We start from the raw sequence: 20,918 nt of genomic DNA on the forward strand, positions 1-20,918 counted from the left end.
ATACCAACTTACACGGGTGTGATGTCAATTATGGATCTCAGCTTTAGTGCTTATTACGTATGTGGGTTGCACTTATGAAAGCATCCGACATGCGCTGGTGCAATCAATCCTAGATTCCAACAACACCAACTCATATGATATGATGGGACCAGATCAAGATGTCTCCCCCAATCATTCAAGATTCCCCTTGGATTGGATCACTACTGAAACTATACCAAACCAATATATCGAGAATTTTCAGAGCGCACCACCAATTCAACCAATTTAATTATGCACACACAAAATCTTCACCCAAGTGCATACATACAGTCCCCTTGCCCTTGTCGATGATGGTAAGACTGGAGGACTGTTGGTGCATTCACGAGTCACCCCACGATGATTGAGGATCAAATGAGATGTTATGTCGGTGACTGAATTTGATTAAAACGACTGCCATTTTCGGCATCGAGACAGACAGTTTGCTGTCTTATTCATGGACCATCTTGACTGGCTCTCGCTAGGGTCGATCCATCTACCAATGAGGAATGAGGATCCTTCTTGGAGCGGGATTTCACTACTAGCTTCTTTCCCAAACACCCTAAACTGAACTGAAGAAGGCAGGGCAACACAACACATTATGACGCCCAAATTAACAAATACTACACATGAGGGAGGCAGGAAGAAATACAAGCAGTGGAAATAAATACTCGTACAATTAACAGCAAGCGCAACGCTCAGTTTCATACAAACTTGTGTACTGACTATTTTATGAGTTAGGAAAGCTCGTGCAAACTCGTAGACCATCTCAAACCAGAATCAGAATCACGTGGTGTATTAGTATTTACAACACGAATGCTTCTTCGTCTCTCTCTCTTTTTTCTCCTCCCCCCACACCCCCCCCCCGCCCCACCAAAAACAACACAATAAAACCCATCCTCTTCCCCATCATTCATTGCAGGCTGATCCTCAGCTCGGGCTGCTCCAAGCTGTTAACATACAAGAGAAGACCTGAGTGACATGGCAGTAGGAAGATGCGCACAAGAAGCCCATCGAATAACTGACTCGGTCACAATAAGGTCAAGCTGCTCTAGTTCACCAAGACTAATTGTATTGTTCCTCCTGTTGTGGATGCCTGACATCTTAGATCCAATTGACCCACCCCTAGTAGGGTCTGCCACCTTACAATCCGCATGCCCATAGCACAGTGAAGGATCTGGCAACTTAAGCAGTGCTCTCAAACTCGCATCTGTATGAAGAGGGAATTTTTCAATTAAGGGTTCTACTATAGATATGACAGGTTTTATAAACTACTATATTACCTTGATGAAGTGAATCCACTCTAGGGAGGTCCACTGAAAGATCCAATTCAGGATTCCCTTGCCCAGCCACACGATCAGGGCTGTTGAATGCAAAACTCGGCATAGAAACTACAGCAATAGGAAAATCCACCGAGTTTGATCCACCGCTACTTTGGAAAGAGAATCCAATAGCCTTGTAGTAAGGTGTTGATGGTGTGACCAGGAAGGAAGAAAGTGCTGACCTGCAAGTGAATGTAGGCGATTGCACGTCACTACTTATAGACAACCCTGTTCTGAAACTAATATCCTGATTCCGGGCCATAAGCGAAGAAGAGAAAGGATCTCTCTGTAAATCACCATCACCGTAGCTCTGCTTGAGACATTCATACGGTTGTTCAGAAAGTGGTGAGGAGTCCATCAACCAGGTATGATCTAGAAATGGTGACTATGATTTAGAAAAGAAGTACCTTGTTTAAGCGAAGGCATAACAAAAAAATATGAAGAAACTCAAGATCATCTATACATGGTGGGTTAAAGATATTAACTAAATGGAGCCTATTTAAGGCCAAGAATTCGAAAGTCATTGCTCGGGAAAAATGTTGTCGTACTGTCCAAATCTGATACAAATTTCTGAAAGCCATTGACAATCTTAACTGCAGTGGAGCTGGATATGGAAAGAAGAAAACGCCGTGCTCCCTTCTTTTACAACAAGAATATCTAAGTTAAATCAGGCGCGCATCTTTGCTTTCTGATGGTGAAAAACGATAAATTGTTACATTGTATGAAAGAGCTACATGTTCAAGCAACAGCTATAGAACGAGAGGATCCTAGAAGATCAATAAACCTGTCTAACACATTGACTCCAACCGACCTTCATGCCACAGTCAGTTTTGTGTTTACTTTTTAACTTTCAGAGTCAAGCTCCCTAAACCCCAACATGTCACTTTCAAGCACTCCACCTTAAACACATTTATGATGTTATTTCATTTTAAGCAGAATTCTATACTGTTTTCAATTGTTGGCAGAGATTCATAAGAAAATTTACCATTATTTTGACACTTTGATTCTAAGATAACTTGTAAGTTATAGCAAATGTTATCAGAATGGTAAATTCTTATGACATGGAGAATGCCTTAAGGCAGTCATACATTCTCAAGCAGGCAACGCACCTAGGACTTGCTGAGCTGAAAGCCTCTGAGAAGGGTCTTTACATAGCATTCCCCTGACCAATTCCTGGGCAGTGTAAGATATGTAGTCCCAAGGATTTGATGGAAATTGTAAGTCAGCCAGCCTAACGGCATCAAATATTCGCGATTTAGTCTTTCCCCAGAATGGTGGTATCCCACTTAGAAGGATGTAAAGAATAACCCCAGCACTCCAGACATCGGCTGCCTGATCGTAGCCACCTATTAGGACCTCAGGAGCTATATAGAATGGACTACCAACAGTTCCGTGCAAACTCTGCCCTGTTTTGACATAATTAACATGCTGTGAAGATTAAATAATGATTATTCTTATGGGCAACGAGCAAGATCCTCAGGAAGAGCTTAAGACTGACCTTGTTTTATGTAGGTTGCAAGACCAAAATCAGCCAATTTTATAGGAGATGAAAGGGCTTTTGTGGCTAGGAGGATATTTTCTGGCTTCAAATCTCTATGAACCACTCCCTTGTCATGACAGTACATCACCACTTCCATCAGATGCCTGAAAATAACTTTGGCCTCTGCCTCGGAGAATTTCCCGTGCTTCTCTAACTGATTGAAAAGCTCACCTCCAGCACAAAGCTCCATGACCAAATGAACATAATTTTCATCCTCGTAAGCAGCCTTCAGATCCACAACATTAGGGTGTCCGGACAGCCTAGTCATAATTTCAATTTCAAGCTTGATGCTTCGCACATCTTCGTGGGTGACCAATCTATCTTTGGCAATTGATTTGCAAGCCAGTAACTCCCCAGTCAACTTATCAGAACACTCCCTGATTATGCCAAACTGTCCCCAGCCTAACTGCCCTCCAAGAACATATCGATCTTTCAAGTTTGAAGTTTGCTGCGTGTCCAAAATGGTTTCTGTCAAGCTTCCAACTCTGTAACATTTAAATAGGAAAGGAGAATTTTCAGTAATGCCATTGCACTTGGCAACAGCCATACGAATCCTTGGCCGCCACCAAGAAGATCAAAATATACCACCAATCAAGTCTCCGTTTGTAATCCTCGAAGCTCAAATTTCTGAAATTCTGTAATGTTCTACCTTACAACAAGTGGGAATGAAAACTTTACAAGTCAAAGTGCTTGAATCTTCCTGAGATAACAGTATACCAAAACCATACTCAAATCAAACTGCTGAAGGAAGTTTCTCATATCTAGTAGGTGGAGTTTGAAAAGTATTTCCGCTAGGCACAAGAAATATCCGTAGAACAATCGTAGAACAACAGACTGAAGCTTTTACTTTCATCAATCCCTCTCCAATCAACTGAATCTGATAAGCCACGAAAAGCACGAAAATCTAAATTAGAAGTCACTATGACTAGAAAATTCAAATTTCCAAGTTCAAAAAAGCACGAAAATCTAAATTAGAAGTCACTATGACTAGAAAATTCAAAATTCCAAGTTCAAACTCAATAGTCATTTCATTGACCCAAAGAGGGAAAAAAAAAATTAAAGAAGCGGGACTGTAGCAAGAATAAATAAAACCCAGAAAGGTATCCTCCCTTGACAAATGATCGCTATTTACAGTAAAGATCAATCTTAGCTCCTACTCCAGGCTCTGGCATACTTGAATAACAAACGAAAACCAATCCCAATCAAGACAACTTTTCACAAATTTGCTTAAACCTTTTTCTGAAATAGACCTCTAAATAACAGAATTCAAAACCCTATCACCTTTACTATGTATTTAAAACCCACTCATTTACGACCATTGTAGGAAATTTAACGTGAACCCAATTGAATTTGAACAATAAAGGCACAAGCCCGGATCAACAATTTATTAGCAAACACACAAAATAACTAATCTTTACTGAAAATATTGACTACTACTAAAATGAATGGAACGGGGGGACGGGGCAAACCTGAAGAGAGGGGAGAGAGAGAGATGGAAAGGAGAGGAAGAGAGGTGACAATGAGAGAGATGAACCACAGCTGACAGCACAGCAGTACAAAAGGTGTTGCGTAGTGCTGGAGCTCGGATTCGTCCCTTCCCAAGTGCCCAACGGAGTGAGCCGGGCCTCTATTTGTCTTTGTGCTGTGCCTGTGCTCTTAACTTTTTATCGACTGTTCTGTTTTCTTTCGCTTTCCCACCTTCCATGCAAAATAAAATTTTGTTTTCCCACAGTTGACAACAAAGTTAATGTTTTGAAAAATTTCCTATAATTATTTTTTGATGTGATATATAAAATAAAAAGTGGTTGGATTTATACCACATAATTATGATTGATTTTTAAGAATTTGCTAGTGGAAGTTAATAATAATAATTAGTACAACATTGAGCGTCTATAAAGAGTTCTAATTGGGTAGTAATTTTTTAATTTTCCTCAACTATCTGGATGTAACTATTTTGGATAAGACAATTATAGTGGGGAAAAATAAAGGTTTCTGACAGTCTCAAGGACCTCCCCTGAAGTTCCGAAAATCCCTTATACCTCCCCTGTCAGATTGTTGGGTCCCAAAATGACTTGAAAAACGTTGAATTAACACAAATATCCCTGCTGTTGAAGTAATATATTCTGATAATAACATGAATTAATTAGTGAAATGAGTAATAGAAAGGATTAAGTAACTTAACTGGAATTTGATAATAAAATGAATTGCTAATTTGGGCTAAGAGAAAAGGCGCAAAAAATGGGCGCCCATTTGGTTGTTGATGTGACAATGGTAGCTGACTGAACGTTAATTTTGGTGAGGAATAGACCTTCTTGAGCCATACTGATCATGAGAAGAGCATTTGAGAGCTCCAGGAGAAACGGGAGAATTCTTGAAGAAATTGAGTTCTGGAAATTGAGCTGAAGTATTGCTGCAAAGGGTGAACTGTTGGTGTTCTGAGAGCATCTGAAGCAAAGCAAGGTTAGATACTACGTAGCTTATGGCTGATGAAGGTTACTGACCATGTGGAAACTGAGCATGTCTTCTTATTTTCCTACATTAGCTCTGCGTTTCTGCTTTTGTTATTAATATGATCACCTGACAATGTTTTCATTATTTCTGGTTATAATAGTTATAAACTAGAATGTGTATTAATGCATATGTGATGGTGCTGTTTATATGAATCATACAAAGTGGTTTGCATGAGGTCTAGGGAGTTACTCTGTCATAGTATTATATGTTTGTATACATTGAAGTTCATAAATGGTGATATCTGATGTTGTAGGATGGTGACTGGTGATGTGCATGACATTGTACTCCATTGTGGAGGGACAAAAGTTCGAATTTCCAATATAAATCCTGAAAAATACTCTTTCTTTAATCTGCTGAATGATGTTGCCGAGAAGGCATTAGATGAACTGCCTGGAAATATTAATCTTCTTGTACATATGAGATGTGCAATACCTGGAACAGAAGCTTACATTGATGTGAATGATGATGAAGCTGTCCATGATATGTTCAGTGTGTATGAAGGTCAACCAGTCATAAATATAGAGGTGTTCAACATGGATATTATCCCAGCTGAACAACCTGTCATGTTGTTGAGAAAGATTGATGGTGAGAGTGAGCACATAGAAATTCAGAACAAACACTCTGCCTTGGCTGCTGATGAGCAGAATGTTCATGTTATTGACTCCCAGGATGAGGGGTATAGGGGTGAATCGAGCTCTGATGATTCATGGAAGCAAGGATTTGATGATGACAATGAAGATGATATAGGTGATGAGCTAATGGTTCTGTCTGAGAATTATAGCAGTGATGAAAGTTTTCAAAACTTGGATGATAATGAAACTGGTGATCTAATTGTACCAGATTCTGAATCTGAGCAAGAAATGGACCCTTTAAAAGAAGTGCTAAGAAACAAGATGTGGACTTACAATCCAAGAGAGGACATAGAATTCAAGAAGGGACAGCTATTCACTAATGTTGATGCCTTTAGAGCAGCACTGAAGGATTATGTGATCCAAAAAGGATTTCCCATCAAAAGGCTGAAGAATGAGAAAACCAGGTGTACTGCAATCTGTGATAGTGCTGGATGTACATGGAGGATTCATGCGTCCCCTATAGCTGATTCAGTAACATTTATGATTAAGACATACACACCTGAACACACATGTGTGATGGATAATAAAAATCGTGAGGCCACCTCTGACTGGATGGCCAAAAAACTGATAGCTGTGATGAGAACCTATCCTAACTTGTCAAGAAAGGGCATTGAAGCTGAGATGCTAAAATATGGTGTGCATCCTAGTAAACAGCAAGTGTATAGAGCCAAACAAAAGGCAAGAGAAGAGATTGAAGGCACACATTCAGAATCATATAGTAAACTGCCCAAATATGCTGTGCTTCTTAGGCAACATAATCCTGGTAGTGTTTGTAAGATTCATTATGACAGACCAAATCTACTAGTTGAACCAAGGTTCCTGAGACTTTTTATTAGCTTTAAAAGTCAGAAAGATGGATTTTTAGGTGGTTGTAGATCCTTTGTTGGATTTGATGGATGTCATTTGAAAGGTAGTTTTGGTGGAGTATTGCTGGCTGCTGTTGCATTGGATGGTAATAACAGCATATTTTCCATTGCTTTTGCTATTGTTGAGGTAGAAAACAAAGAGACTTGGAGCTGGTTCTTTCATTTCTTTGAAGAATTTTTTGGACCATTCGATAACAACTGTCCCTTAACTGTCATGAGTGACAGACAAAAGGTATTACTAAATACTTTACTTTGCCAAATTTGGACAACCTGCTGTGTAGATATGGTAAAAAAGGCTGACTGATTTTTTGCTTTTGATGTAGGGGTTGAACATTGCATATGAACAGCAGCTGCCATCTGCAATTGGAAGATACTGTTGCAGACATATTTGCATGAACTTCAAGTCTCAATTCCCTGGAGTGTTACTGAGTACCTTCTTTTGGCAAGCTGCTAAGAGTTATGATGCAGTTGAATTTACACAAGCAATGCAGAGAATCAAGGACATGAATATAGAAGCATGGAGGTACTTATCCAAGATTCCAGTTTCTGCTTGGGCTAGACATGCTTTCTCAACAGATTTGAAATGTGACCATGTCACAAACAATTTCACGGAATCCTTCAATGCTTGGATTGGAGACTTAAGGTGCCAACCAATACTGACACTTGTTGAAGGACTGAGGAAAAAATTTATGAAGAAATTACACAAAAGGTACCAGAAGGCTTGCACATGGACGTCTGCTATCCCAAAAAACATCATAGAAAAGCTCAAGGAAATTGCAATACATTCTAGGAGATGTTCATTGCAGATGGCCAGTGAGGATTTGTTTGAAGTTACTGATGGTGACAGAACATTTATAGTGAGTTTGAACCAGAAGACATGTGACTGTGGAGCTTTCCAATTGTCTGGACTCCCATGCAAGCATGCTGCACTTGGAATTGTATACAGAAGACAGAAGTTGGAGACATACTGTGATCCTTGCTTCTCAACAGAAATGTATCTCAAGACATATAGTGGCATGATACATCCAATTCCTCACGAGAAGAGATGGCCTCCATTAATTGATGTCACACCAAAAACTGTCCTTCCACCACCATTGAGAAGAGCTCCAGGTCGTCCAAGAGTTAATAGAATGAGAGGGCCTGATGAGCCAAGCCAATCTCAAGCAAAAAGGTCAACCACTATGAGATGTGGCAACTGCAAAGCTACTGGACATAATACTAGAACATGTCAAAGAGCACCTGTGAGACAAAGGAGTACAAGCACCAGCACAAACAAGGTTCAGTCTAGTGGTTTAATTGAGAGACTTGAAATTGCTAAGCGAGCCTGTAATTTGTTATTAATTTTCATGTCAGGGGACTCAATTTGCTAGAGGAAAGCCAGGAAGGGGAATTGCAAATACAGGGCTTGCAGGATCTGTTCTATGGGTTACAATTCTTTTAGATTCAGAAACAGACTTTTCTTATGTTGCTGTTGTCTGATGAGCTAATGCTTGCCATTGATTTGTGCAGGATCATGCTGATGGCAATGTGCCTATTGTAGTTTCTAGTCAAGGCAATAACCGAAGTCCATCAACTCAATTACCATTAATGAATGCTGACTTGAATCTGCAAACAGCAACCAATGCTACTAAGAGAAAGGTATTTGTTCCTTAATCCTTTTTCAGAGATAGCTGCACTTTTAATGCTTATTTACATGCCTGTATATTAATCATGCTTCATCTGCAATTTCAGAGAGGACGACCTTCCAACAAATCTGCTCCATCTGTTGTATATAACCCCAAAAGGAAAACTTCAGCAGCAGCACCTCAACCATTTGCAGGAATGCATACTGCTGCACTACATCCCAGTGGAAGTGCCCAAGTACAAACTGATGTCAACATCAATGCTTCAGTTTCTCATGATTCTCATAATGTCAGTAGCAGTTTCACCTTTTAGTAGAATCTATTAAGAGTCTTTTGTTATTTGGATATCAGAGGACATGAATATCTGATCATTACTGATGAATATCAGGATCTTTTAGATGTCTTGGTTATCTAATTTTGGTATCTGAACATTAGTTATCTGATGTTTTGGACGAATTTATCTTTTTGTATTAACCTGGATGCATGAGTGGAAAGATTTGGCTGTTGTACACTCAAAATGCTTCTCAACAGAAGACTGAAGTTCCATTTGCACTATTACTTGTACACTGTGTTTTTGTAAAATCTGTCATGTGGTATTCAATAAGCAAAACTGGAAGCACATAATAATGAATTTGGTTCTTTACTATTATGAATCAATACTCATTTGATATCTTTTACAGTCAATATAACAACATAGACAGCTAAAAATACAAGGTTCATTATAAGCATCAATTTCACTATGGAGTTGAACTTGACAGCATTCAAATTCTGCACTTGATCACCTCTTTGTATGATTGAATGTCCTCTTGCTCTTTGCCTGCTCACTTGACCATCTTCAGACCCTTCGAACCACTGAAACAATATCAACAACAAAATGTAAATAGCTATGAATAACAGGTTCATTATAAGCAACCATTTCACAATGGAGTTCGACTGCTCTACTTTGGCAAACTGTATATGATCCTCCTTTTGCATGCTTGAACGTTGATCTGTTCTTTGGCTGCTCACTTCACCTTCTTCAGGTCCTTCGAACCACTGAAAGAATTTGCAATTTGAGCAACAGAAATAGAGCTTGTTCGGATTCCTCCTGCTCTCAGAAATCTTAATACTTGCTTTCCGATGACAATAGCAATATCTATTTCTTATTGAAAATGAAGTTGGTGAATTCCATGATGAATCTGCCAGGCTTGAAGAAGCCATGTGTATCTGTTTGTACGTAGTTCAGCTTTGCTACTTGTATGAACACTTTTGCAGAAACCTCAGTCACAACCCAACAACATTCACTGGTTTCTCTTGCAACTTCAGTAGGCAATTATATAGAGCTCCAAAGCAACACTACTGTTTCTTATTACCGTTACAAAGAACTACTTTGAGAGCCGTTGGCATGAACTAGAAGACAATTTCTTGCAATACAGCCTTACCTTTTTCCATCAGTTTCACATACACCCCCCGCAATTTCAAAGGAACTAGATTCCATTGAAATTTTCAACATAAACATCCTCACTAATGACAATCTTGACGGCAGAGGTGGAATTTGATTATTTTCTCTCTCCTGAAACACATTTTATATTCATTGTCCACCTCAATTGGGTTGGACCTGAAACTATCTACTTAGTTTTAGGGGAGGTATAAGGGATTTTCGGAACTTCAGGGGAGGTCCTTGAGACTGTCAGAAACCTCAGGGGAGGTTTCTGAAATTATCCCAAAAATAAAAGGAAAGGGTTGTGCATTAAAAGCCGGTAGAGTTTTGAATTTTAGGATAAATTTGAGCCAATGCTTTTCTGGGGGATAAAACATGGACCGAGTGAAAATTAGAGGGACCAAATTGCAACACAATGCGATGTACCCGGATCCGGCAGTACAGAAAAATTTTGGGGCAATACACCATTTTTCTATCTAATCGAACCACTGGAAACTGAACCCATTGCTTTTCCGTCAATCAAAACTCAAACAACTCGGCAACTTCACCATATCCTGCCCCATCAGAGGTAATTTCACTACTCCTTTCCCGGCGGCTATTATAGTCCTCACAAGCACAATCTCAATCACAGACACATGATTTGCATCACTGTACAGTTGGATGTTAATGTGTGATTCTGTAAACTGGTTAATCTTGCTCGACAGGGCATTTCTATTTCGTCTTTTGTAGTGGAATTAGGTTCTAGTCGTGAAGCAAATATGTGGTTTCCAGTATAGTGCTATAATGCCGATGACCAGGACCTGGAGGCCTGGTTTCAAGTCTAACTTTATGTTAGTTTTTCATCCCTCAATTTGTGGGCTAGTTTAGTTTTAGTGGTAATCTCTTGATAGGTTGTAATTAGTTTGTATTGATCCCATTATGGTGGGCTACTTGTATTCTGCTGGAACGTTGCCTATGGGCGTTTAAGAATATCTCCATAAACTGTTGCTTCTGGCTTCCTTTGTTCATTGACCATTAGGGTGCAATGTTTAGTATCTGAAGAATGACATATCCAGTCGTGACTCTGTGAGAACATATTCAAGGATTTTACCATTCTAATAGCATGCTTGATATACATCGTATTTGTGGAGGTTAAAAGTGATAAATTTTGTCATAATTATTCTAACCATGTTTACTTGAGTTTGGATGCACTCCTTGTGATGTAATTTCGTTGGTTTTCTTTGTGAGTTTATATGTCTTAGTCAAAAGGAAGTACTTACAGCATTAGAGAGCTAACGATATCCTTTAATTTTTATAACCAGGAATGTGATGATGAACCACTGATTTGTTTATACCGATTAAGCATGTTAGTGGTAGACTGTCTGATTTTCACTTCTGGAGGCCTGCCCGGATGTGGTCTAGTTTCCTGCACTAGTAATTTTGGTGGGAGGAGAAGATTCATTTCAAGAGTATCTCCAGGATTATTCAGGATTCGAGCAGTGCAAGACAATGAAGGGCCAAGAAGGCTGGTTGACATCATTAGAGTTCTACCAGAAGTATCTAGGAATTACTTCAGAAGCCCTTCTAGGAGAGCACTTTTTGGAGGTATATCTTTATTGGGTGGTTTTTATGTTGCACAGACAATTTCCCTCTCTTTTGGAGCTTTAGGAGTTAATGATGTAATTGCTGCTGTGGTATGTGTTCTGCTCACAGAGTATGTCACTAAATTTTATTACAGCCGACCTAAGGTGACATTCCCTATTGCACTTCTGAACAATTTCAAGATGGGATTCACATATGGGCTCTTCATTGATGCTTTTAAACTTGCCAGTTAGATCTCTGTTCAATTGAAACTCATTATGTCACAAACATTACCACTTGTATGAAGCATATCATTTATTGCAGTTGCCTTCTTGAATGTCTTCCATTAACAGAGTTTTTATTTATATTTTTTTTCCCTTATTTCCCTCTTTTGCTCTGTCTCCCTTGATGGATGAAAAGATTCTCCTTCATTCACAGATTATATTAGCAATCTCTTTTGGTCAATGCAATTGCTCTTCTTTTGTCCTTTGCTTTCGATGCTGTTGAGTCTCATCTACTTTTGGGTCTCGTTGCTATGCAGATTATATAAAAATGGTGTTCAGCAGACAGGCACCCTACATAGGGTTTTTTACCTTTTCTTTTTGGGATTTTTATTTTTTTTGTGGAGGGTGTTGGGGGTTGGGGGGGGGGGGGGAGGGTTAGGCTGAGAAAGAAGTGATGCATCGTAAATATCTTCTATTTTTCTCTTCACACACCAAAACTCCTACATCTGAAAACTCTTTTCCATATCGGTAGTAAAATCAAATTGTGGTCTTCTGAATGATATTCTCTGAACCCTTTGCACCTTTTCTCCTACAATCTCCTTAACTGCAGTTGTTACCTACTGCACTGCTCATCCCATTCCTTCTGCACTCTGATTCAAGTCCCTAAGATAGCTATGACGGGTCCCTGTAGTGGAACATCATGAATTAATATACGAAATGCTCTGCAGTTTGGTTGATGTGTGATGTCAGAAAAGTTGGTCTTTAGGTCATGTTTGGCCTTCAAACTAGATATATGGTTGTAGCAAGGAAATGGTCTCGCATGTTTGTCGAGATTCTGCTTCTAATGTTTTCTCTGCTCTGAAATGCTAGGAGTAAACTATTATCTGGGATTAAACAAATTTTTTATGCAGCATTATTTAGTGTAAACTTTTCTGTCAGCTCTCATTGCTGCGAGTGACAATTGGGACGTCTTGCTTACTGATATTGACAAGTGGTGTGTAATTGAACCAAAAAATTATTAGAATGGTTTTTATCTGCAGAGCCATTAGTTGGGTAATTTCAATCTGCAACTTGGTTGGAATGAAAGCATTCCTACACGGAATGACATCAATTGTAAGGCTTCATTCAGTCAAGTGCTTAGTGAATGTGTAAACCAACTGTTTGCCATTGTTGGTTACAGTACGTTGATGACACCAAAATTATCTGACAAAGTAGTTGATTTACTTCCACCTCAAGAACTGGGGAAGTGGTTTTCTGAATCTCAGATAAGAAATTGAGAATTCAGTGGCCTATCCGAGATTACTAGTTTGGACAGTATACTTTTGATCTGTGGTTTCCCCAACTCCCACATTATCTGTGTTTTATTGCAATCGACTAGTATTAGATAGCTGAGTCTGATACTGCAAGGCCGACGGTGTCCAGTTTTTCTTTTGCAGGGAAAAAGGGAAAGAAAAAGAATGGTCGAGCTTTTGATCTTGACTATGGATCTGGTTTTTTGATTCTGAAGTCTTCTGATAGCAGAAATTGAATTATCCTCTTTATCCTTTTGCTCTGGAATGACCAGAATCAGCACGGGCATAATCGAAGTGTATGTGCTACTCAATTTGTTTTCTTGATCTTGTGTTAGCGGTCAGTTGTGATAAGTGGGAGTCGTCTATAAACGTAAAGAAACAGATAAAATGGGTTCTCTTATCATATTTTTGGATCTAAGAAAAACATCTCCTAGTTTTCAGAGCAAATTTCGAAGACATCAGAGGGAGCAAGATGTGAGTTCCCTCATAGCCTGGAACATGGTCAACAGTTCTTTCGCGATTCATTGTGCATTTTTTACCTTCTTACGCTCCCAGGGACAAAGAAAGCTTTCGATTTGCTGTGAATTCCTGGCGAACTATCAGGGCAATTTGGCTCCGAATGTATTAAGTGTTTTTTTAAAAATTTTGCTATAGCAGTGTAAAATAATCATTCGTTTGAATTAAATATTTTCCAAGATATATTTTGGAGTGTTTTGAGAATTTAAAATTTTATTGAAATACTTTTAAAATTTAAAAAACTTTTACCACCCACCATAGCCCGTCCTTTCCTCCACCGTCCTCTCCCTCCTCACATTTTCCTCTTCATCCCCTCACTCCTTTTTCCCCTTCCTCTCACCTCTCTATTTCCTTCCTTTGCTCGCAACCCTCCTCTCCTCCCTTCTCCTCTTTGGTCACACCTGAGGAGGAGGGAGGAGGAGAGAGGTTGGTGGGGATAGGATTGCAAATGAATCAAATCGTTTATGAGTGGTTCGAGTTCGAGTTTGGTCAACATTGAACTCGAATCGAGGTTGAGTTGACCAAATCGAATTCGAATTCAAAAATATTAAGTTCGTTAGCTCGCGAGTTGGTTCGAATTCAATTATATTTGTATAAATCTTTTATTTTTTATTTTAATATTAAAATTACATATATATTTTTAATATTTTATTATTTATTTAAAAAAATTATTTTATTTAATTTATAAATAAAATTATTATTTTTTATATTTTTTTAAATTTGAACTTGACATTTTGAACTTGTCGAGCTCGAGCTCGAGTTCGAGTTTCGTAAAATTATAATGAGACTTAGTTCAATTAAGTCGAAACTCGATTCAACTCGACTTGTTTGCATTTCTATGTTAGGAGGGGAAAAAGAGGAAGAAGGAGAGCAAGGGAGGAGGAGAGGGAGGGAATGAGAAGCAAAAAAAAAAAAAAAAAGGAGGGAAGGGCTAATTCGGTAGTATCATAATACACTTAAATTGAGAGTGCAGACGCGTAAAATACTGGTCAACTTAATCGTAAATCTTACGCTTACGCTTTTATTCCTTTTTCAGTTAAGAAGTATCATACTGATTTAAGTAAAGAAGTATCATACCGAGTTAAGTAAAATATGCCAAATTACAAAATTTGCATTCCTATCACGTACGACTCCTAGTCCTGCTCTAGTGCTCTTGTATTCTCGTCAATTTAAGGTCATATTTACCTTTTTCATTTTAGGGGAAAAAGAAACTGTATTTTCCTTGTGGAAATATTAAAAAAAAAAGGTTAAGACTTATATTTCTTTACTTGGTTTTAGATCCTTCTTCTCTCTTTCAGTCCTCCTTCATCCTCCTCCTCCACTTGTCCCCCTCGCACTTCGCTGCAAAAGTTAAAACCCAAAAATTGCAAATTAGGGTTCCCAATTCATTCCCTTCCCCACAACTCAAAACCCTAACCAAAATTTTGAAACCTCCTTTTGCACACCCTGAATTTCAATCTCATCTCACGTCGTTTCCCCCAGCCCCCTCTCTCCCCTACTTTTTTCATTCTCATGATCACATCCATTATCACTCCCTGTCTTCACCCCTTCAATTCCTTATTTATCTTTCACGCTGCATAAGCCATCCAGCTCGTGCATACTGAAGTTATTTACACTAAGTAAATTAGAATTGAAGAATGGATGTCGACGGAAGTAAGCGTATCTTTCAACGGCTAGGTCCGGGGGCCTCCACGGCGTCGTCTTCTGGGAGTGATACCAATAACAAACAGCAAAAAGTTTGTTATCATTGGAGGGCAGGAAAGTGCAGTAGGTTTCCATGTCCATACCTACACAGAGAATTACCGCCTCCGCAGCAGTCGTCAATGGGCAACGGGGCCGCCACATCCAAACGGCCTTACGGGTTCTCGGCTGATGACAATTATGCTGGCGGTGGGATGCGGAGGAATCCTAACTTCAATAATTCTTGGGGGAGGCAACAACAGCAGCATCAGCAGGGTTACGGGAATAGGGGAGGAGGAGTTATTAAGAAGACTGAGAAACTTTGTAATTTTTGGGTTCAGGGAAATTGTAGCTATGGAGATAAGTGTAGGTATTTGCATTCTTGGTCTACGGGCAACTGCTTTTCCTTGTTAACACAGCTCGAAGGACACGAAAAGGTGATTGGGAATCCTAACCTATATGCTTGCTTCTTAATAATGTAGTTTTAGTCTTATTTATTTTGTTTTTTGAACGTGATAAAGTTGAAGCTTTGTCTGGTTTTGTTTAGTGATTATCGGATTATTTGTTTGTTTTCGAGTGTTCGGGTCTGTGTCTCTTGTAATTTTTTTTTTAAGAATTGTGGTTTTGGCTATGGACTTTTTTTTTTTTTTTTTTTTGCATTGATGGAGTACCAGTACGAGTTGAAGGTTTCTCCTTGAACAGGTTGTTACTGGGATTGCTTTGCCATCTGGCTCTGACAGGCTTTATACAGGGAGTAAAGATGAGACTGTTAGAGTTTGGGATTGCCAATCTGGGCAGGTGATTGTTGTTAATTTTATTTCTTCTTGCAGTTTCAGTGGTTATGTCTGCTTTCTGATCCTTCAGTGTAGAGATCTAACTAGGTAGATGACAAGCTGAATAAGGCCCTGTTAATTTGTGTGGGCCCTTTTCTTCCAATCCTGCTTTTGAGGGGAAGAAAATTAAAAAATTTCCCGAAATGCATCTGTGTTGTCGAATGATGTGGCTGAGGTTATTCTTGTTAGGTTTTAAATCTTTTTAAATACTTCTGAGCTGTATAGATAAGAGAGCAGGAATGCAAAATCTTAAGAAAGTAGCCATGATGTGCTGGGAAAAGTCGTTATAAGAGATTGATCTTGGAATGTTCCTCTATTTTAAAGTCAATTAACAAGAAAAGTTCCCTTTTTTTTGTCAACCTATGGCATTTTTTAAAACTCATATGTATCATATGCTTTTCCTCGTTTCCCTTAGTGTGCAGGGGTTATTAGCTTGGGTGGTGAAATAGGCTGCATGAGAAGTGAAGGCCCATGGGTTTTTGTGGGTCTTACAAACTTCGTCAGGGTAAGAGGTTCAGTTACCTTCTTCTTTCTCAGTCTTTTCATGTCTATAGTTCAGTGCACAAGCCAGAGCTTTCTATTAGCACATAGTCAAATTTTTGTATTTATCAGGTCAACTGGTGATATTGCAGGCATGGAACACACAAACAACCACTGACTTGAGTTTAAGTGGACCTGTTGGGCAAGTCTATGCTCTTGTGGTGGGTAACGATTTGCTGTTTGCGGGTGTACAGGTAATTTTTTCTTTTCCTTTTTCTTTTGGGCAATTGTATCTCTTTTTAACTTTGTGGCTTCTCAGGTCGAACTCCAAAATTTGCCCGGATGAGTCGGGGGTGATTTAAGTAGTGGATACTATTTCAATTTTTGTGTATTGTTTCTCTAAGAAATTACAGGGTCCTAGTTATCAGAATTAGTTATGTGTTTAGTTAACATTGAGTCTTTCATGCAAATACAATACTTTTTGGCCTATGAATGTAAACTAAATGGTGGTCAATTTGAGTTTACTTCAAAAAAGAAAGAATTGAGCCCTTAGACCAGTTATAATGAGATTTATGTTCTCCACCTTGGACATGGCTCGGTTGCTAGTAGTTGAGGGAGTGAAGGGTTGGAGTGAGAATTTCATGTGGAACCTGAATCGGAATACTTTGTAATTAAGAGTTCATTTAGGAAGGGAAGAAGGGGGCAACTATAGGTGGAGGGGTACGTATTGCTCTTGCCCAGGTACTTTGGTGGTATCTTTTTTTCCTTGAATCGAAGATGAGGGTGAGATGAGTTAAAAGCAATTGACAAAATTCAAAACTAAGACACTTTGTGTAAAGGTAAAGACCTGGTTAAACAGTAGTTTCTTGTACATTGTTTATTTCTCTCCTCCAAAGGCCGTTAACGAGCTAGCCACACTTTTCTCTCTATCTTCTATGTGCTCAAACTCAGAGTAACCCCTTTCAATCAGATGTGTGCTTTTACCCCTGACCTGCTGACCACCTTCTTAAAAACCCTTACATCCTTTGCAGGATGGAACAATATTGGCATGGAAGTTTAATACTGCCACCAACTCCTTTGAACCAGCTGCATCACTCAAGGGACACAATCTTGCTGTTGTCACTCTGGTTGTTGGAGCCAATAAACTTTATTCTGGTTCGATGGACCATTCTATTCGTGTAAGTCAGTTGGAGTGAGATAAGGACTTATTGTCATAACATAGGATTTCTTGCAGATGGTGTGTTTAAGACCTTAGCCATTTCAACTTCTGTTTTCAGGTTTGGAGCCTCGAAACTTTGCAGTGTCTACAGACATTGACGGACCATTCTAATGTTGTGATGTCTGTTCTTTGTTGGGATCAATTTCTATTATCATGTTCATTGGACAAAACAGTAAAGGTATTCAGTTTTTCACCCTAATTTTAGTACTTCTGTGCACAGAAGTACACTATCAGTTGGCTGGGTTCACATCTATTTTATATTTCCTTTACTTGTAGGTCTGGGCTGCTACAGAGCTTGGGAGCTTGGAAGTGACATACACACATAATGAGGAACATGTATGCTTTATTATATCACTCCTCTTGCATGCAGGGTTGTGCTTGCTTGTTTCTCTCTGTGTGTGTGTTTTTTCTTTTCAATTAATAGGTGTTTTTCTTAGCTAATGTACAATATGTGTGTCAAGAAGAATCAGGAAGTTTGGCATGAAATACTCTATTGATGTGTTTTTGATGGTTCGAATACAATTAAGAGCACACTTATTCATTAACCATTTGTGATTTAATTGACAACAGTCATGTTTTTAGCTGGATCCAACCATTTAGCAATATCCGAGCTTTACAAGGTGTATGGAAATATAAAAAACTATAAGTCAAAACTGTTTGTAAATCTTTGTTGTTGGCAAGTAGAAAGGTTTTTTGCAGTCCCTACTTGTCAGCATCCATATTCCAGTTTAAACGAACAGTTTCTATTTGACTGCATGCGTTCGCTAGACACTAGTATTAATAAGATTGAGCCAAAATCTAGTTCAAAGTCCCATTAAAAGATTGGAATTGCAGATAATTAAGGTTAATGTTCAACACACACTTGAATGAACAAGCCAAGCAGGTGTGCTAGTGTAATTTTTTTGGGGTTCTGTTGGCATGCTTGTTTATCTGTTCAGACATTTGTTCTTATGTTGATTAACTACTTAATTGGGAATTACGAGGAAGTCCTATTTGAGAATTTCTAGGACAATTAAGACAGCTAAGTCCCATTAAATTTTTAATTGCCAATGAGTTTTTGACTTTTCACAAATAATATTGTCCTCCAAGCTGCAAGCATTTCTGGGAAATATTCAAATTTTTGTTTTACTTCATATTCTAAAAAAGAAATTATTTTTAACTTTTGAAATAGTTGTCCTAAACTGGAAAACTAGTTTGTTCAACAATTTAAATGTTCCAAGCAAGAGTTTTGCTCAATATGGTAGGACTCATGTAATACCAATATAGAGAGAGTAAAAAAAAAAAAAAGTAGTTATCATCCATAATACATAGTGTCTTAATATATCTACTTGGAAATTATGAGTAGTGTTGGCATTTGAAAAATTAAAATGGGAACAAAACAAACCGTTCTTGGCTGAGGACTACTTTGTGCTTATACATGAAAAGTAGGACTTACTGATGCTAGAAAAGTTTCATATGGCTTAATATAATGTAAGGTTGTTGGTGTTATCCCTATATGCTATGGCTACTGGTAGATGTTTTGGTATGAAATAAGAGGAAATGAAAACAAAAGAGGACAAACAACAAAAGAAGAACTTGAATGTTTCTGATCACTGCCAATTAGTTCTTCAGGAGGATTTCGGTATGAATCGGCCCCTATTGTGCTCAGATGCTGGAGTCTCAAAAACATTTGTCATATCTTGAGGGCAGTGAAATTGGGCCCTTCTTTGAACACTTTCCCAAGAGTTTCATTCACTTTTTCTACATTCAACCTCTCTTGGTTTTTTAGCATATTTTACTTATAGTGTGCCATTTTGTCTAATATCGTGAATTTTGGAATGAAATTTTTGCTATGTTCGGTTTTCAAATGAGGTATTTGGGTTTGGTTGTTTGGTATCCAGTTTTAGATTTTATCTGGTAAGTTGGGTTTGGGCCGAACTTGAATGCTTTTGCAATGTGACAAAGAAAGTGTGAGAGTTTTAACTAATTGCAGCCTTATGTAAGAGTTCCAAACACCCCCCCCCCCCAAAAAAAAACCAAAAAAAAACTCAAAAAAAAAATTCTAATGAGAAGGTAGTATTGTGAGTGTTGAGGGGCTGAAGCTGAGGACACAGGACATTTGAAGTTCCTTCAGTGTATATTAATACCTCACGGTAGCGAAAGCTAGTTTTTTATTGGTAAAAGTGCAATGTCATCTTGAAATGAAAAGTTTCTTGCTGTCACATATGATATTGCGTATCAAACTCTCTAGTTTGAGGGATAAAATGATGATATTTTCTTGGAGATATAAGTGTAAAATCTTCCACATTTAGGCTTGTGTTGATTTGCATTTTGTGCAATTTTCATTCATTTCAAGTGAGTGGCCTTGAACAAATGGAAAATTGTCTTCTTGCATCTGTATTGTGGGGTGTAATATTGGTGTGCTGTTATGCAGATAAAAGTAGCTTGTGCAGTTTTGGTTTTGATTAGTTTTTGTGTAATCAGGGTTTGCTCACCCTCTGTGGGATGCATGATTTGGATGGCAAGCCAGTTTTGCTCTGCTCATGCAATGACAACTGCATCCGCGTCTATGATTTGCCATCGTAAGCTCAGTTCAGCCATTTTTCTTGGTTTTTGAATTATGGTTTCTGATTTTTCATTGCAATATGGCTTTTTATATTTTAGTTTTTGCGAAAGAGGGAAGATCTTTGCAAAACAGGAGGTTCGTTCCATTCAGACTGGTCCTCCTGGTTTGTTTTTCACTGGTGATGGGACTGGTCAAGTGAAAGTGTGGCAATGGTCAACGGAATCAACTTTGACAAAATAAAAAAGGGCAAAGTTGATTGAGGAGCCTGTTTTTCGTGGTTCCAATATTTATTGTTTTTAAAATGTACAAGGGAATGAAAGAAGGGATGAGGAAAAAAAATGTCAGTTTTGATATTTTGGAAGTAGCTGCCTTAACTGGATTAGAGCCATTGGGCTACCTTGCCATTTACCGGGATTGAGTAGAAGGATTCAATAAATTCAAGGCGTTCTTGTGCATTTGGCATCTCGTTTTTTATTCTCAATAGTTGTAATATGTATCAGAGATGCTATTTCTCTTTTTCTTGTTTCTCCTTTGGAGTCCGGTTCGGAAAAACTATGCCCACCACCCAAATGTCATATGCATGTTTGTCCTTTTCCCCCCTTTGACAGCCTCATAATCTTATGACTCCTCCCTGGCAAAGC

General features: G+C 38.6%; 3 protein-coding genes and 1 long non-coding RNA gene across 5 annotated transcripts; 3 read left to right on the forward strand and 1 right to left on the reverse strand.

Moving 5' to 3' along the window:
- Window positions 1-673: 673 nt before the first annotated feature.
- On the reverse strand, window positions 674-4,538 carry LOC113730113 (calcium-dependent protein kinase 26). 2 transcript variants are annotated; one of them, XM_072078134.1, is made up of 6 exons: window positions 4,347-4,538; window positions 3,527-3,754; window positions 2,836-3,362; window positions 2,447-2,743; window positions 1,299-1,709; window positions 674-1,225 (listed from the first exon to the last, which is right to left on the reverse strand). In XM_072078134.1, exons 3-6 carry the CDS (start codon window positions 3,143-3,145, stop codon window positions 969-971), a joined length of 1,275 nt encoding a protein of 424 aa, XP_071934235.1. In that variant the 5' UTR covers window positions 3,146-3,362; window positions 3,527-3,754; window positions 4,347-4,538; the 3' UTR covers window positions 674-968. The 2 variants fall into 2 exon arrangements, with proteins under 2 accessions (XP_071934235.1, XP_027110403.1); XM_027254602.2 differs by having other exon boundaries at window positions 2,836-3,754.
- Window positions 4,539-7,371: 2,833 nt separating this feature from the next.
- On the forward strand, window positions 7,372-8,951 carry LOC113729752 (uncharacterized). Its single transcript, XM_027253994.2, has 4 exons — window positions 7,372-8,163; window positions 8,240-8,311; window positions 8,396-8,524; window positions 8,618-8,951. The coding sequence occupies exons 1-4, from the start codon at window positions 7,372-7,374 to the stop codon at window positions 8,819-8,821; spliced, it is 1,197 nt and encodes a 398-aa protein (XP_027109795.2). The 3' UTR covers window positions 8,822-8,951.
- Window positions 8,952-11,378: 2,427 nt separating this feature from the next.
- LOC140036502 (uncharacterized) lies at window positions 11,379-11,834 on the forward strand. The gene is made up of 2 exons (XR_011840064.1): window positions 11,379-11,512; window positions 11,646-11,834. It is a non-coding gene; the product is annotated as an uncharacterized lncRNA (long non-coding RNA).
- A 2,644-nt stretch (window positions 11,835-14,478) lies between these two features.
- Window positions 14,479-20,732, forward strand: LOC113730115 (zinc finger CCCH domain-containing protein 48). The gene is made up of 9 exons (XM_027254603.2): window positions 14,479-15,637; window positions 15,903-15,998; window positions 16,449-16,538; window positions 16,666-16,767; window positions 17,545-17,691; window positions 17,791-17,910; window positions 18,009-18,068; window positions 20,196-20,293; window positions 20,376-20,732. The coding sequence occupies exons 1-9, from the start codon at window positions 15,158-15,160 to the stop codon at window positions 20,515-20,517; spliced, it is 1,335 nt and encodes a 444-aa protein (XP_027110404.1). The 5' UTR covers window positions 14,479-15,157; the 3' UTR covers window positions 20,518-20,732.
- Window positions 20,733-20,918: the final 186 nt, after the last annotated feature.

Source organism: Coffea arabica, chromosome 2e, assembly GCF_036785885.1.
Source record: "Coffea arabica cultivar ET-39 chromosome 2e, Coffea Arabica ET-39 HiFi, whole genome shotgun sequence".
In the NCBI taxonomy this organism is placed as follows: domain Eukaryota; kingdom Viridiplantae; phylum Streptophyta; class Magnoliopsida; order Gentianales; family Rubiaceae; genus Coffea; species Coffea arabica.

Bases quoted from the DNA above. Each gene is read 5' to 3' on its own strand.
- LOC113730113 (XM_027254602.2), bottom strand. From the start codon at position 3,424: ATGGCTGTTGCCAAGTGCAATGGCATTACTGAAAATTCTCCTTTCCTA. The intron at 1,710-2,446 runs GTGCGTTGCCTG...CACCATTTCTAG, and splicing joins TTCAGCTCAGCAAGTCCTAG to ATCATACCTGGTTGATGGAC. The intron at 1,226-1,298 runs GTAATATAGTAG...CTCTTCATACAG, and splicing joins AGTGGATTCACTTCATCAAG to ATGCGAGTTTGAGAGCACTG.
- LOC113729752 (XM_027253994.2), top strand. From the start codon at position 7,372: ATGCAGAGAATCAAGGACATGAATATAGAAGCATGGAGGTACTTATCC. The intron at 8,164-8,239 runs GTTCAGTCTAGT...TTTTCATGTCAG, and splicing joins CAAGCACCAGCACAAACAAG to GGGACTCAATTTGCTAGAGG. The intron at 8,525-8,617 runs GTATTTGTTCCT...CTGCAATTTCAG, and splicing joins CCAATGCTACTAAGAGAAAG to AGAGGACGACCTTCCAACAA.
- LOC113730115 (XM_027254603.2), top strand. From the start codon at position 15,158: ATGGATGTCGACGGAAGTAAGCGTATCTTTCAACGGCTAGGTCCGGGG. The intron at 16,539-16,665 runs GTAAGAGGTTCA...GTGATATTGCAG, and splicing joins GTCTTACAAACTTCGTCAGG to GCATGGAACACACAAACAAC. The intron at 16,768-17,544 runs GTAATTTTTTCT...CATCCTTTGCAG, and splicing joins TGCTGTTTGCGGGTGTACAG to GATGGAACAATATTGGCATG.